This window comes from Salmo trutta, chromosome 24 (genome assembly GCF_901001165.1).
Source record: "Salmo trutta chromosome 24, fSalTru1.1, whole genome shotgun sequence".
NCBI classification, from domain to species: Eukaryota; Metazoa; Chordata; class Actinopteri; order Salmoniformes; family Salmonidae; genus Salmo; species Salmo trutta.
This window is the reverse complement of record NC_042980.1, coordinates 32,501,854-32,518,160: the sequence shown is the minus strand read 5'-3', so window position 1 is coordinate 32,518,160 and position 16,307 is coordinate 32,501,854. Positions and strand designations below refer to the sequence as shown.

Genomic DNA, 16,307 nt, shown 5'->3' with positions numbered 1-16,307 from the left:
ATTAATAATTTCTGTTGCATGTAAATATATGCATGTAAATGCATTGTCGATTAATTTGAGGCGTTTTGTCTGTTTCCTCTAATTGATATAGTCTAGTACTGCTTTGGCCTGGTATGTTTTTATGTCAACCAAGTGTATTATTTTTGCAAGCTAATAATTTCTTCATATTTTTTCTACATTTGTGTGTTATGTAAATACAACTGGATCCAATTTTCATCTGCACTGTTAAATAAATACAACCAATTTGCACCTGATATACTGATTCATCTCCTCTATCTTCCACACAGGAACAAATGAAGAGAGTTTGATCAGCCCTGACACTCAGTGAGTGAAGAGGGAGCGGAGGATTCTGGATGAACACACACACACACACACACACACACACACACACACACACACACAATGACACGCGATTGACTGACGAACTCTGAAAAACGGTTTGTGCATTGTTTGCACTGTCAGCGCTGCCATAGCAACGCGAGTGGGCAGAAGTGTTGAAAGGGAGAGTTAAGAGTGTTTTTCTTTTGAAGAATCTCCCCTTGGTATTCTACTGCGCTGTGGACCAATGGGGGATTTAACAAGATCCAGACACACACACATACCGTAGAGCCAGAACATGTATCTGTAGGTTGAAGATTGTGTGTTCTATTTAAGCAATAAGGCCAGAGGAGGTGTGGTATATGGCCAATATACCACGGCTAAGGGCTTTTCTTAAACACAACACAACATGGAGTGCCTGGACACAGCCCTTAGCCGTGGAATATTGGCCATATATCACAAACCCCTGAAGTGCCTTATTGCTATTATGAACTGGTTACCAATGTAATTACAGCAGTAAAAATAAGTGTTGTCATACCCATGGTACACGGTTTGCTTTACAGCTGTCAGCCAATCAGCATTCAGGGCTCGAACCACCCAGTTTATTTTTACATTTTAGTCATTTAGCAGACGCTCTTATCCAGAGCGACTTACAGTAGTGAATGCATACATTTCATACATTTTTTCGCCGTACTGGTCCCCCGTGGGAAATGAACCCACAACCCTGGCGTTGCAAACACCATGCTCTACCAACTGAGCCAATGTACATTCTCACCTCTCAACACTTGACAATCTATTCACAGCTTCTTATCATACATTTCTACTCTACATTGTCACATCTTTTCATAGGCTGTACACCGTACTGTTTCCCCTTACACTGTGAACTGTGTTTTACAGACTGTCCACAGCTGGTACACCCTCAGTTGATTTGCCAGGAACATCTCTTGTAATGTAGGAGCCTGTTGTCCGAGTCCTTTTGCTCAAAGGTGCGAGAACAGTAAGTGATGGAGTCTATTCTCTCCCAAACTCCCCCACAGATGGGCTGTGTTAAACATTGATAGGCTTAACGCAGAGAGGAGAAAGAGAGAGAAAGTAATAGAGAGCGAGATGAAGGTAGAAAGGAGAGAGAGCAGTCCCATGCTGACACTCTTCCTCTGTAGGTAATGTTCTGTACCGCCGGCATTCCACTGTGCAGGAGCAACATCTGCTAGAAGACTCAGCACTCTCTGAAACACAGAGACACACACACAGCATCCCTCTCAGGGTGGTACATGCAATACCACGAGCAATGTGTAGACATCTCTCAGGTTTAGTGCAAAAATATTTTTAAGATGCTCCTAGCTCCATGTTCCTAATATAATTTATATTATAAAGTGATTGGTTTATTCACATATAAATCTGAATAGTAGTATAGTGTTACTATTACAAACTATTATAAATGAATATAAAGACTGATTACAGTAAAGAAACTCTCTGTGCCACTGCACACAGTTTCCACTAGAGTGAGCTGTTTCACTGAGAACCAGTGAATACATAACTAGGCAGCCATAACCACAACTTTTGTCATGTCTCGCATACATGCACAGCCCACTTCCCAATGGCCAAGGCACAGCAGAGATGGAACATTCACTGATGAAAAGCTTGCGATAATGAATACTTGGTAATAGACTACTGTGCGTGTGTGAATGTTTCCTCTTCATAGTGTGCCTGCTCTGACCTACATAGATGACATTCAGACCGCAGGACCAGAGATGACTGGGCCTTTCAGAGCTCAGCAGAACTCAGCAGGACCACAGATGCTTCCTCTTTACAGGGTAGAGATGCAATTACTTCCTGTTTAACAGGCTTTCAATATGTTGCACATATGACAAGGAGAGAGGAAGCATAACCCACCACATTCACATCCACACGAGACAGAGAGATAGTTTTCCACACAGTCCCATGCTGACAGAGTTAGAAAGCCAAGAAGATCAGTCATGTGATAATACTATATTTATTACAAACCAGATAATACACCAGCAACTTTACAAATGAAACATTTCTAAGAACAGCGCTTTATTCATCTCTTCATATAAAATGTTTGTGATATCATAAAGTCTTTCTCAGAGTTCTTTCAGAAGTGTTTCAAAAGTCTCGTAAGCAGTCCCAACTCAAACAAGTTAAGAAATAAAACTGATTCATTCTTGAGGCAAAATGTTACAAATGAGTACAGAACATGGCAGAATATCTTTCAACAATTCATAAATATAATATTTGTGAAAAAGTCATTCATACAAACAATGATCAGACATGATCCAAGGTTTCAGCGCTGCTAGTCAGCGAGTCTAGAGCTTTGAGTCATCAGAGAAAACTGATGTAAAACTACATTTGAAAAAAGTTGTCTCAAAGTTAAAGCAGTGCCAATGTACATTTCAAGTTCTAGAAAATGTGTGCAACTGTAAATCCTATTGTGTAAACAAGTAAAAAGCATGCTTGGATCCAAAAATCAATCACATTAACATTCCAAAAAATGCTCATTCTGCCCTCTCCCCCTATCTCCTTTCCTGTTCTCTCACGTATCCCCCCTTCCCACTCTTATCACCCCTCCTCATCCCACATCCTCTCCTTTTCTCTCCTCATGTCTTCTCCTCACTGATGTACTCTTCCTCCCATCTACGCATCCTCTCTCTGTTTCACTTCTCTCCTCTCCCCTGTGCTCAGTCTTCTGGGCGTGGATTCAGTGGGTTTTGCTCCAGCCACAGAGAGTTGGCCTGTTTCTTGTTTCCAGCCGAGCCCTGCCGCTTCAGCTTGATTGACAGCACCATGACAAGAATCGCCAGGATACAGACAAGAGAGATGAGGATGCCTAAAACTGATTCAATGACGAATCCTCGTTCAGGCAGCAACTCAGACACATCTTCTGGGGAAGGAGAGAACAGAAGAAGGTGAGAAATAAAGACAACACATTCTGATTCAGCTGTATTTGTACAGTCTGATGTCATGGACTCATAAATGATGACATCATACCTATTGGTCGTTGTACAGTGAGGTTGGTTGTTCCTGATTGGTTGGTGGCACTTAATTTCCAGTTGCCATGATTGAGCTTGTACTGGTACACTTGACACTGGTAGACTCCACTGTCACCCTGAAGAGCTCTCTGCAGACCCAGCAGAAAGGTACCATGAGTGGGCCTGGAGAAGATCAGCCTCCCCTTCTGGTCCTGGAGCCCTTGGTTGTTCTGGTCCTCAGGGTACTTCAGGACACCATCATGGCCCAGAATCACCAGAGGAACTCTGGGAGAGGAGGAGGAGCCACGCCTCATGTAGAACCAGGTGAGAGCGTAGAGTGAGGCGGGGTCACCTGAGGTCAAGGCACAGGTCAACTCTGCCCCCTCCCCCTCTTTGACCTCCATCTCCAGATCTGTCTGGTTAACACTGAGGTCAGTCACTGGGACAGAGAGAGAGACAGAAAGAGAGAGAGGCGGGGTCAGATATTTGTACATCGTTACAATTTTTTTTATGTCTTTATTCTTTTGAAACTTCTGTGAGTGTAATGTTTACTGTTCATTTGCATTGTTTATTTCACTTTTGTATATTATCTACTTCACTTGCTTTGGCAATGTTAACATATGTTTCCCATGCCAATAAAACCCCTTGAATTGAATTGACGAGAAAGTTAGAGAAACTGCAAATCAGCACAACAAGATACTCTATAGATGTGATATACATTGCAGATCCATGTCCTTCTACCAATGCAGCATTGCCTTGCCTTGTTATCAGGGTAACTCGGTTTTGACTAGATGGAATACAGCTTTTGTCCGAGTTGACTTTTCGTAGCAGGTTAGGAGAACTTACGCTGCAGGTTAGGAGAATTAAAGCAGCAGGTTAGGAAAACTGGGTTGAGGTTAGGAAAAGTGTTAGGGGTAGCTAAAATGCAACAACAAAAAAAATTCCTTCTAGCCGTGACTGGATAACACACCTGTCTGGAGTATACAGAGTTCCATGGCTGCAGAAGAGGGCAGGAGCTTGTACCATCGACCAAGAGGATCCTGTAGCCACTCCTCCACCACGCAGTAGTACATCCCACTATCCCAGCTACGTGCCTGTCGAATGGTCAGCTCGAAGCGTCGACCCTCACGTCTCCTCATGCTGATTCGCTGTTCACCACCTAATCCCTCACCTTGGCCTACCGTTACCACGGCGTCATGGTATGATTGAAGGATGGTCTGGTTCCCCTCCCCCTTCTTCTGAGCCAACCAGATGACAGCGAAGCGGGAGGAGTTAGTGGTTGGCTTGACGACGGAGCATTCCATCTGTATGTCTGTGTTGACACTCTGATCCAGAGGGGAGGGGCTAGAGGACAAGGTGAGTACACTCTCTGGGAGAGAGAGGGAGAGAGAGGGAGAGAGAGGGAGAGAGAGGGAGAGAGAGGGAGAGAGAGGGAGAGAGAGGGAGAGAGAGGGAGAGTCAGACAATCATAGACAAAAACACAGTGTACACGTTCACACAGACACATAGATGAGTTTAGCTGGAAATCAGATGACTACCATCATCATAATCATCATACTTACCTATTGGTTTTACTGTGAGGTCAGCTGTGCCTGATTGGTCTGAAGCAGTCTGTTCCCAGATGCCCTCATGATTGAGCTTGTACTGGTCCACTCGGCACTGGTAGACTCCACTGTCACCCTGAAGAGCTCTCTGCAGACCCAGCAGAAAGGTACCATGAGTGGGCCTGGAGAAGATCAGCCTCCCCTTCTGGTCCTGGAGCCCTTGGTTGTCCTGGTCCTCAGGGTACTTCAGTAAGCCGTCACGGCCCAGAATCACAATAGGAACTCTGGAAGAGGAGGAGGAGCCACGCTTCAAGTAGAACCAGGTGAGAGCGTAGAGTGAGGCGGGGTCAGAAGCACCAGAGGTCAAAGTGCAAGTTAGCTCCACTCCCTCCCCCTCTCTGACCTCCGTCTCCTGTTCTGTCTTATCCACACTGAGGTCACTCACTGGGAGAGAGGGGGGGGGGGCGGGGAAATAAAGGAAGAATGAGAGAGAATACAGGGAGAGGGTGAGGGGGAGAAAGAAAGGAAGAATGAGAGAGAAAGCAGGGAGAGGGTGAGGGAGAGAAAGAAAGCGAGAATGAGAGAGAAAGTAGGGAAAGGACCGTAAACAATCATTCAATAAAAAAATTGGGCAAGCAGGCCAATTCAGCAAATCAGTACAGTTCAGGTCCATATCCTAACCTGCAGTAATCAGAGTAACTCACCTGTCTCTTGTAGGCGGAGTTCCATGGCTGCAGAAGAGGGCGGGAGCTTGTACCATTGGCCGTGAGGATCCTGTAGCCACTCCTCCACCACGCAGTAGTACATCCCATTGTCCCAGCTACGGGCCTGTCGAATGGTCAGCTCAAAGCTCCACCCCTCACGTCTTCTCATGCTGATTCGCTGTTCTGTGCCTAACCCCAGCCCTAGCGTTATCACAGCATCACGGTCTGAGCTGAGGACTGTCTTGTTCCCCTCCCCGTTCTTCTGGGCCAACCAGCTGACAGCGAAGCGGGATGAGTTAGAGGTTGCTTTGGCTACGGAGCATTCCATCTGTATGTCTGTCTTGACACTCTTATCCAGAGGGGAGGAGCTAGAAGACAAGGTGAGTACACTCTCTGGAAGAGGGAGAGAGAGAAAAACAGAAATAAAGAAAGCATGATGGAGGCTGAGACCCTAACTCTAAACCCAGGTTGACCTGTTGACCTGTAGCTTTTGACCTACCTGGAGTCTGGACCAGCACACCCAGAGCGTTGGAGTTCTGCGGCTTCCTGTGTCTCCCCTGCAGGAACGCTGAGATCACACACTGGTAGCGCCCAGCCTCCTTGTGGCTCGCTTTGATGATGCGGAGGAAGTAACGCACTTCCTTCTTCCCGGTGGTCGCCCTCAACTGGTAGTTGCTCTGGTCGCCACTCCACGTGATGTCACCAGTGTACGACAGTGTCAGGATGTTGTCTGGGGCAGACTGCCCATCACGCTGCAGGCTCCACTTTACAGTAACCGGGAGGGAGGGCCCTCGAACCCGACACACCAGCTCCACCTCACCCCCCACTGTCACCTGGACACCACGACTACTCAGGTGCACACTCAGCAGAGACTCTGCAAGGACAATGATGAGATATCACTGATGACAATGATGAGATACCACTGAGATGACAACGATGAGATATCACTGATGACAATGATGAGATACCACTGAGATGACAACGATGAGATATCACTGATGACAATGAAGAGATACCACTGAGATGACAACGATGAGATGACAATGATGAGATATCACTGATGACAATGATGAGATACCACTGAGATGACAACGATGAGATATCACTGATGACAATGAAGAGATACCACTGAGATGACAACGATGAGATGACAACGATGAGATATCACTGATGACAACTATCAGGCCTCTTAGGGCCAAACTCTAACAGTGGCTGTGAGGATAAGGAGAACATGGTCATCTGCAAAAATATTTAATCAATCTATCTGACGTGAGAGATCAGTCATCAAGTATAAAGTTATTGATCTCTACATAGATAATGTGGGAGCTGAAAGCCTACCTCATGCTTCTTGCTCAGTTGATCTTTACCAACACTGTCTCCAGTAACTTTGAAGAATAAATATTTGTGCTGGGTTAAATTAAATATTCATGGAGATCAACGAGGCAAGCAAATATTTAGTTGTCATTTTTCTGTTATGTTTGTCAACTTTGAATCTCTCCCTCTCCCTTTCCCATATAGCCGCAGGAAGTAGTTTGGGGGTGAGGGTGGAGGTTTTCTGTTTTGCCCTCAATACAGACTGTTATATAGGTCTGTTAATACAGGACTAGTAGGCCCAGCGCACATTTGTTTTTTATTCTGTTTTTTTAGGTGGTGCTGTAGCACCCTCAACAACCCTACTTCCCATGGCTATGACCTCTCTCTCTCATCCCGGCCGGCCAAACCACTAACCCGGACGACGCTGGGCCAATTGTGCGCCGCCTCATGGGTCTTCCGGTCGTGGCTGGCTGCGACATAGCCTGGGATTGAACCCGGGCCTGTAGTGACGCCTCTAGCACTACGATGCAGAAAGTGCTCTTACCCACATGATGGACCTCTACGCTGCAGTCCTGTGATTGGCTGTGAGTTTTCTTGCCGTTGGCTTCCGTGGTCCACTCAGAGACGGTGCACTGATAGGCTCCTGCATCAGAGGGCGTGACCTCACCCAGCTCCAGGGTGAATGTGTCTGCCATGGGACGCATTGTACGAACATTACGCTTCCCAAACTCTGCCCCCAGTTCCATCACACCCACCCGGCTTAGGCTGATGATATCACTGAAGGGGCCTGTTGCCATTGAGGCTGATCTGTGTTGCCAGGTGACAGAGAGCTGACCCTTGACCCCGCTCACTCTACAGGTGAGTTGTAGCGCATCCCCTTCGTCAACACTCACCTGTTGGGTCTCCATGGCAACAGCCAAACCACTTTCTGAGAACAGACAAAAAGAAGGTGCTGAGTGTGTGATGAGTGTGTGATAAGTGTGTGTGTGTGTGTGAGTGATGAGCGTGTGTGTGATGAGTGTGTGTGATGAGTGTGTGATGAGTGTGTGTGTGTGTGTGTGTGATGAGTGTGTGTGATGAGTGTGTGTGTGTGTGTGATGAGTGTGTGTGTGTGTGATGAGTGTGTGATGAGTGTGTGTGTGTGTGTGTGTGTGTGTGTGTGTGTGTGTGTGTGTGTGTGTGTGTGTGTGTGTGTGTGTGTGTGTGTGTGTGTGTGATGAGCATGTGTGTGTGTGATGAGTGTGTGTGTGTGTGTGTGATGAGTGTGTGATGAGTGTGTGTGTGTGTTGTACATATGTAATAACTGTGTTCAGAGCCAGGTCAACGCACAAACTGAACTTATTGAGGATCTCACCCCCTGTTGTTGCTTGGTGTAGCAACCACATGGAAAGCTGATGAAACACCTACAGTATTGCTCTGGCTCTGACTCAGTGCTTGATGACTCATCTTAATGACCCAGCTGCTCTTTCTTCATCTGACTGTGTTTTCTCTCATAGTCCGACAGCATCTGGTCGTCGCGGTGGTGGCACAGGTCTACTCATTTCTCCTAAGTGGAGATTTTCTCTTTTCTCCCTCTCTCACCTGTCCATCTCCTCACTTGAATTCCATGCTGTCACTGTCACTTGTCCACTCAAGCTTAACATTATTGTCATCTATCGCCTACCCGGTGCCATTGGAGAGCTCCTCAATGAGCTTGACACCTTGATAAGCTTATGTCCTGACGATGGCTCACTGATCTTCATACTTGGAGACTTCAACCTCCCGACATCTGCCTTTGATTCATTTCTTTCCAACTCTCTTTCCCCTCCTTGCCTCTTTTGACCTCACCCTTTCCCAATCCACTCAAACTCGCAAGGCAGGCAATACGCTTGACCTCATCTTTACTAGAGGCTGCTCGCCTACTAATCTCACTGCAACTCCCCTCCAGGTCTCTGATCACAGAGCATCTGCTAAATTACTAAAATGTAAGCGTAAAAATGTAGCTCTGACTTGGATTGGCTTCTTACTTGCTTACTCACCTGTAGCTTTGCTTCTGATTGGCTTGGTGTCAGATCACTCACCTGTAGCTGTGATGGTGATAGTCTCTGTGGTGGAGTCCTGGGTGGATCCCTGTGTGAAGACCCCGTTCCCATCCCTCTCCTGTGGCCAGGCCCTGCAGTGGTACACTCCCTGGTCCTGGGTTCTGACGGGTCGCAGGGTGAGCAGGTGTGTCTTCTCTCTCGTTCGCACAGCTCTCAGCTCACCCCCCCTCTCTCGCCCCCTGTACTCCGGCCCCACAGACAGGACCCCCGTGGGCCCAATCTGGGCCAGCTCCTGGTTGTCCTTGACCCAGGCCACTGAGAAGAACTGACCCACCAGGCCTTGTGTGTTCACATTGCACTGCAAGGATAGCTCCTCCCCCTCCTGAAGCTGTGTTTTGTGCACGGTCATACTCACCCCCATAGAACCAGAGCCCTGGTCTGGAGCCACCACTGAGAGAGAGACAGGAAATAACTCACAATAATCTCTTAGACATACAGGAAACTCATCACTCATAATCACCTCTGAGACACAGGAAACCCCATCTCAGCATTTAGTTATATGAAATAAGACATAAGAGTGAATGGGCGTAAGTCCTCTTAAGCCATAAGTCCTCATAACCCAGAACAATCACCCAAATAATTGATGGATGTGTAAACACAATTTGGGCTAAGGCTAAGGATCGGAAGCAAAAAAACACTAAGGTGTTTCTCACCTATGGCTTTGACCTCCAAAGTGGTTGGCTGTGTGTCTTTTTGGGCAATTGGGTACCAGCTCCGGTCTGGGTCTTGGATCCACTCCTGGGCCTGGCAGGAGATCCTCCCTGCATCGGACAGCTCAATCCTGGCCATCTTCAGCCTGTAGGTGGCCTCCTCCAGCTTGTCCAGAACAATGAGCCCTGCCTGGTACCGACCCTCAAACCGCTGACCCGGACTCACCGTCAAATCACGGTCCAGAGAGATGATGGGGTGGGGCGAGGCCTCCCTGTCTCCATGGTGATACCAGGTGATGGACAGGTGGGTGTGCTGGAAGGTGTTGCTGGAGGCGAGACATTGCAGGGTTAGGTCGTCACCCTCTGATAGGCTAAAGGAGGCGGGGCCAGTGGAGGAGGCTGTCAGGGTGTCCCCAGTCACTATGGGAACAGGATTTGAGGGATGGACATCAACACTACAGTATGGTTCTGATTGACTGATACAGTATATCTGGTAGACAAATGACTATGTGATAAGTCCAGAGTTATTTCAAATAATGGCTTGTTAATGATACACATACAGCAGCCACAGAAGGCATTGTCATTTAGGCAAAATTAGAAGAATAAGTAAGAAAAAAAACATTACCCTTCAATGTGGTCTTTGCGTTGTACGTTCCGTCATATACAGCTTCTGAGTTTGGGGTGTGGCACTCGTACTCGCCCTCGTCCCCGTCCTCCAGACTCTTCACGTGGAAGAGGACCGAGGTCACTGACAGGCGCTCCAGAGTGATGCCAGCCCTCCTGACGCGGGCACCGTACACCGCCATGGCATAGTTGTCGTCATCTGTGCTGATGATCCGGATCTCCTGGGTGGGATTTTTTGGTTTGTAGACTGAGAATCTGAAGTCCTGCTGGGCCAACGGGTTAGAGAAGCCACTCACGTTGCAGGAGATGGAGATAGGGTAGCCAATCACACGATGCAGAGGGCCAGACTGCACCTCTACAAGCACCCTGGCCCCGCCTAGATGGAGAATATAAGTAAATACAGGAAGATGATATTCTCAGACAAACTTAAACAGAATTATATCCAGCTTCAAATATGACCTCTCTTTTTTAGAATGGTTGCAGTCTGCACTGTCCGCCTCTCATCAACAAACTATAAATAATGCATTCATATCGCAACTGTCATGTGACAATTGTAATGGCTTGAAAACAGCCACAGCTCCATCTCTTAGACTAACACCTGCTGTGGGGAGGTTTGATTGTGCTGCTAATCAAAAGGTGTAATTACTACAGTTACATTGCAATCTGGAAGAAATCATTTTCAATCATCAGGGTTTGTGTTAGTTTAATTGTTTTCATAGCGCCTGTTTGATCAAATCAAAAACATTATGTGACTCATTCGAAGTAGACATTTTCTGTCACGCGAACTATATTTCATAACATTTCATCAGTAGACCAACTATGAAGAGAGGAGCTTTTATAAACACTGATATAGAACCTTGGCCATTTCAACAGTCCACCCCCATCATCTGACCAAAGGACTCTAAAATGCAACTCAATACTTTGGACTTTGCTGATAATTAACAGGTCAAAGAGAACCGAGTATTTGCACATTTTGTTCCTTTATGCAGATACTTTTTTCACCCAGCAAATGAATACAGGAAACTGTGTCACATTATACATATAACGTTAGAATGTTCTTAAATGTGTGTAGTGTTCTTCTTCATTTTGCCAACCAACAGGCACACCTCTAACCAACAGGACTGGAGGTGTGTGTGGTGACCTGAAGATCCTCTTACCCCATTGGATGAGTCCACTCAGGAGGAGCAGGATACTGGTAATGTACGGCTGGAGACACCCCATCCTGCCCCTAACTGAACGACACGCTAGGCCAAACTGCACACCAAACTACACACCAGTTTCAGCTATCTGCTCTTAGACACCTCCGGTCTGTCTGTCAGTATGTCTGTCAGTCTGTCTGTCTGTCTGTGGTAATATGTGTGGTGTTATGATCTTTTCTTGACTACTTTCTGCAGACAGACTAGGAGGAAGCAGGAGATTTGGTTTCCTGGCAACTGAAAAAACAACAACACACAGTGTCTGTGTGTGATTGCATATGTGTGTGTGTGTGTGATTGCATATGTGTGTGTGTGTGTCTGTGTGTGTGTGTGTGATTGCATACGTGTGTGTGTGTGTGTGTGCGTGCGTGCGTGCGTGCATGCGTGGGTGAGCGTACTTGTTGTGCATGTAGAGTACCAGTCAAAAGTTTCGACACACCTACTCATTCCAGGGTTTTTCTTAATTTTTTACTATTTTCTACATTGTAGAATAATAGTGAAGACATCAAAACATCATATTTAAGATTCTTCAAAGTAACCACGCATTTTCATAATGACACTCTTGGCATTCTCTCGACCAGCTTCATGAGGTGGTCACCTGGAATGCATTTCAATTCATTTTCACCCAGCAAATTAATACATGAAACTGTATTGGGGCAGCAGGTAGCCTAGTGGTTAGAGTGTTAGGCCAGTAACCGAAAGGTTGCTAGATCGAAATCCCTGAGCTGACAAGTTAAAAAGCTGTTGTTCTGCAGTTAACCCACTGTTCCTAGGCTGTCATTGTAAATGAGAATTTGTTAATTAATGACTTACCTAGTTAAATAAAAGTATTTTACATATAACATTAGAATGTTCTTAAACGTGTGTAGTATTCTTCTTCATTTTGCCAACCAACAGTCACCCCCAGTGAAGACATCAAAACTTTATGTTTGAGATTCTTCAAAGAAGCCACCCTTTGGCTTGATGACAGCTTTGCACACTCTTGGCATTTTAAAATGTTAAAAGTGAATTTCCTTCTTAATGCATTTGATCCAATCAGTTGTGTTTTGACAAGGTAGGGGTGGTATACAGAAGATAGCCCTATTTGGTAAAGTCCATATGGTAAGTCCATATGGCAAGAACAGCTCAAATAAGCAAAGAGAAACAACAGTCCATCATTACTTTAAGACATGAAGGTCAATCCATCTGGATAATTTCAAGAACTTTGAAAGTTTCTTCAAGTGCAGATGCAAAAACCATCAAGTGCTCTGACGAAACTGGCTCTCATGAGGACCGCCACTGGACAGGAAGACCCAGAGTTACCTCTGCTGCAGAGTATAAGTCCATTAGAGTTAAATGCACCTCAGATTGCAGCCCAAATAATATCTAAACAGAGTTCAAGTAACAGACACATCTCAACATCAACTGTTCAGAATTGCAGCAAAAAAACACTACTAAAGGACACCAATAACAAGAAGAGACTTGCTTGGGCCAAGAAACACGAGCAATGGACATTAGACTGTTGAAAATCTGTCCTTTGGTCTGATGAGTCCAAATTTGAGATTTTTTATTCCAACCGCTGTATCTTTGTGAGACACATAGTAGGTGAACAGATGATCTCTGCATGTGTGGCTCCCACCGTGAAGCATGGAGGAGGAGGTGTGATGGTGTGGGGGTACTTTGCTGGTGACACTGACAGTGATTTTTTTTATATTCAAGGCACACTTAACACTTAACCAACATGGCTACCACAGCATTCTGCAGCGATACGCCATCCCATCTGGTTTGCGCTTAGTGGGACTATCATTTGTTTTTCAACAGAACAATGACCCAAAACACCCCTCCAGGTTGTGTAAAGGCTATTTGACCAAGGAGAGTGATGGAGTGCTGCATCAGATGACCTGGACTCCACAATCACCCGACCTCAACCCAATTGAGATGGTTTGGGATGAGTTGGATCGCAGAGTGAAGGAAAAGCAGCCAACAAGTGCTCAGCATTCCTCATGAAGCTGGTTGAGAGAACGCCAAGAGTGTGCAAAGCTGTCATCAAGCAAAAGGTGGCTACTTTTAAGAATCTAAAATCTAAAATATATTTAGTTTTGTTTAACACTTTTTGGGCTTCTGCATGATTCCATATGTTGTTTCATAGTTTTGATGTCTTCACTATTATTCTACAATGTAGAAAATAGTAAAAATAAAGAAAAACTCTTGAATGAGTTGGTTGCGTCCAAACTTTTGGCTGGTACAGTATGTGTGCATGTTCATGTGTTCTCTATGCCTTCTGATTCTCGTCTCAGAATGATTTGATATTACAGAGAAAAGATGCCTGTCTGTATTATGATTACACCTGTGTCCCAGCATGAAATAATCATTTCTCCCCAAGAGATTTTTGGAATCACATGTACATTGACATGCCATTGCGACCTAGTGAACAAAGAGAAAATGCATGGTGAGAAGAGGGTATGAGGATACGATGTACCTATAAATCTACTGTAGTTTATTTAGTGAGCTTGGGCTGCGTGGCTCGATAGTGCCACTGTGTGGACTTGAACTATTTCTGCAGCTACAACTATTCAGGCTGCTTTAAAGCTAAGACAACAACTTGGTACTTGTTCACAACGGTCATGAAAGCGCAAGATAGGCCCTGGACAAATGATTAGATCTATCATTAAACAATGAGACCAGACGCGGTGTGTGTCCAATTAGCCTCGTCGAGAACCAGTCTTCCCGTGACAAAGACGCGATTTTGGAGGTATGGCAACGGAAGACTAATGGCCAATATAAACTAGGTGGTTTGAGCCCTGAATGCCTATTGGCTGACAGCCGTGTTATACCACGTGTATGACAAAACATTTATTTTTACTGCTCTAATTACATTGGTAACCAGTTTGTAATAGCAATAAGGCAACTTGGGGGGTTGTGTTATATGGCCAATATACCACGGCTAAGGGCTGTGTCCAGGCACTCCGCGTTGCGCCGTGCGTAAGAACAGCCTTTAGCCATGGTATATTGGCCATATACCACATCCCCTCGTGCCTTATTTCTTAAATATACCACAGCCCTGGGCTGTTAGTAGGCACAACGTGAAGCAGAGTGAGAGAGAGTGGAATCTGCTCAGTCCGGTCCTTAATAAAAAGATGGCTACAAATCATCAAACACTTGTACCTGTGCTAGGTGGAGCATAATAATGGCCGGAACGAACCAAATGTAATGGCATCAAACACATGGAAACCATGTATTTGATACCATTCCAACTATTCCACTCCAGTCATTACCACGAGCCCGTTCTCCTCAAATAATGTGCCAGCAACCCCCTGTGGTTTGCACAGCTAACATATTACCGTATTCTAGTCTGAATCCGGTGACCACTAAGATATTACTGTATTCTAGTCAATCAGGTGACAGCTAACAGGTGACAGCTAACGTATTCTAGTCTGAATCAGGTGACAGCTAACATATTACTGTATTCTAGTCTGAATCAGGTGCTAGCTAACATATTACTGTATTTTAGTCTAAGTCAGGTGACAGATAACATATTACTGTATTCTAGTCTAAATCTGCTGACTGCTGAGACAGTGAAGTGAAAGTCATACTTGATGTTAACCCTCAGGATCAGTTTTCTACTCTGGCCTGAATGAACCTCACAGCTGTGTGTGTGTGTGTGTGTGTGTGTGTGTGTGTGTGTGTGTGTGTGTGTGTGTGTGTGTGTGTGTGTGTGTGTGTGTGTGTGTGTGTGTGTGTGTGTGTGTGTGCCTGTGCGCCTGTGCGCCTGTGTGTTTGAGAGAGATGATTGAAGTCAGATAAATGTTAGTTAGATGAAGATAAAACCTATTGTCTGTCATCTTGACTTGATCTGTTGCCTCTGTCTCTCTCTCCCTCTCCCTGTATCCATCTACTCTCTCTAGTTTCCCCGTGTAGTAGAGGCTTGTGCAGGGTTCCTGGCTGACTCTCTCCAACCCGAGAGCTGTGTAGCTGTGCTGCATCTGGCTGAAGCCCACTCCCGGCCTGCTCTGAGGGACCCAGAGGCTCACCAGTGTGGAAGCCTATGATCCCTTTCACAACCGCTGGAAACAGGTCTGTCCATTTGTATGTTGGTAGTAGTAGATAACAGAAACGTTATCTAATACTGGTAATGTTAGATAACAGTAATCAATAAATCACATTTATTTATAAAGCCCTTTTTACATCAGCTGATGTCACAATGTGCTGTACAGAAACCCAGCCTAAAACCCCAAACAGCAAGCAATGTAGGTGTAGAAGCACGGTGGCTAGGAAAAACTCCCGAGAAAGGCCAGAACTTAGGAAGAAACCTAGAGAGGAACCAGGCTATGAGGGGTGGCCAGTCCTCTTCTGGCTGTGCCAGGTGGAGATTATAACAGAACATGTCCAAGATGTTCACATGTTGATAGATGCCCAGCAGGGTCAAATAATAATAATCACAGTGGTTGTCGAGGGTGCAACAGGTCAGCACCTCAGGAGTAAATGTCAGTTGGCTTTTTATAGCCGATCATTCAAAGTATCTCTACCGCACTTGCTGTCTCTAGAGAGTTGAAAACAGCAGGTCTGGGACAGGTAGCACGTCCAGTAAGGTTATCTAATATTAGTAATGTTAGATAACAGTAATGTTATCTAATACTAGTAATGTTAGACAGCAGTAATGTTATCTAATACTAGTAATGTTAGACAACAGTAATGTTATCTACTACTAGTAGTGTTGGACAACAGTAATGTTATCTAATACTAGTAATGTTAGACAACAGTAATGTTATCTAATACTAGTAATGTTAGACAACAGTAATGTTATCTACTACTAGTAGTGTTAGACAACAGTAATGTTATCTACTACTAGTAATGTTAGACAACAGTAATGTTATCTACTACTAGTAATGTTAGACAACAGTAATAACAGT

The 16,307-nt window shown here is 45.3% G+C and overlaps 1 protein-coding gene across 2 annotated transcripts; it reads right to left on the bottom strand.

Annotated features, from left to right (window-relative positions):
- Positions 1–2,292: 2,292 nt before the first annotated feature.
- LOC115161128 (immunoglobulin superfamily member 3) lies at positions 2,293–11,585 on the bottom strand. Of its 2 annotated transcripts, none has more exons than XM_029711884.1 (11): positions 11,380–11,585; positions 10,224–10,598; positions 9,602–10,018; positions 8,928–9,338; positions 7,412–7,795; positions 6,053–6,427; positions 5,554–5,946; positions 4,868–5,293; positions 4,276–4,674; positions 3,325–3,744; positions 2,293–3,217 (listed from the first exon to the last, which is right to left on the bottom strand). In XM_029711884.1, exons 1-11 carry the CDS (start codon positions 11,441–11,443, stop codon positions 3,015–3,017), a joined length of 3,867 nt encoding a protein of 1,288 aa, XP_029567744.1. In that variant the 5' UTR covers positions 11,444–11,585; the 3' UTR covers positions 2,293–3,014. The 2 variants fall into 2 exon arrangements, with proteins under 2 accessions (XP_029567744.1, XP_029567745.1); XM_029711885.1 differs by having other exon boundaries at positions 2,293–3,214.
- Between the last annotated feature and the right edge of the window lie 4,722 nt (positions 11,586–16,307).

Coding starts and splice junctions, on each gene's coding strand:
- LOC115161128 (XM_029711884.1), bottom strand. CDS start 11,443: ATGGGGTGTCTCCAGCCGTACATTACCAGTATCCTGCTCCTCCTGAGT. Junction 10,019..10,223: donor CGCAAAGACCACATTGAAGG/GTAATGTTTTTT, acceptor CTGTTCCCATAG/TGACTGGGGACACCCTGACA. Junction 3,745..4,275: donor ACTCTGTATACTCCAGACAG/GTGTGTTATCCA, acceptor TCTCTGTCCCAG/TGACTGACCTCAGTGTTAAC.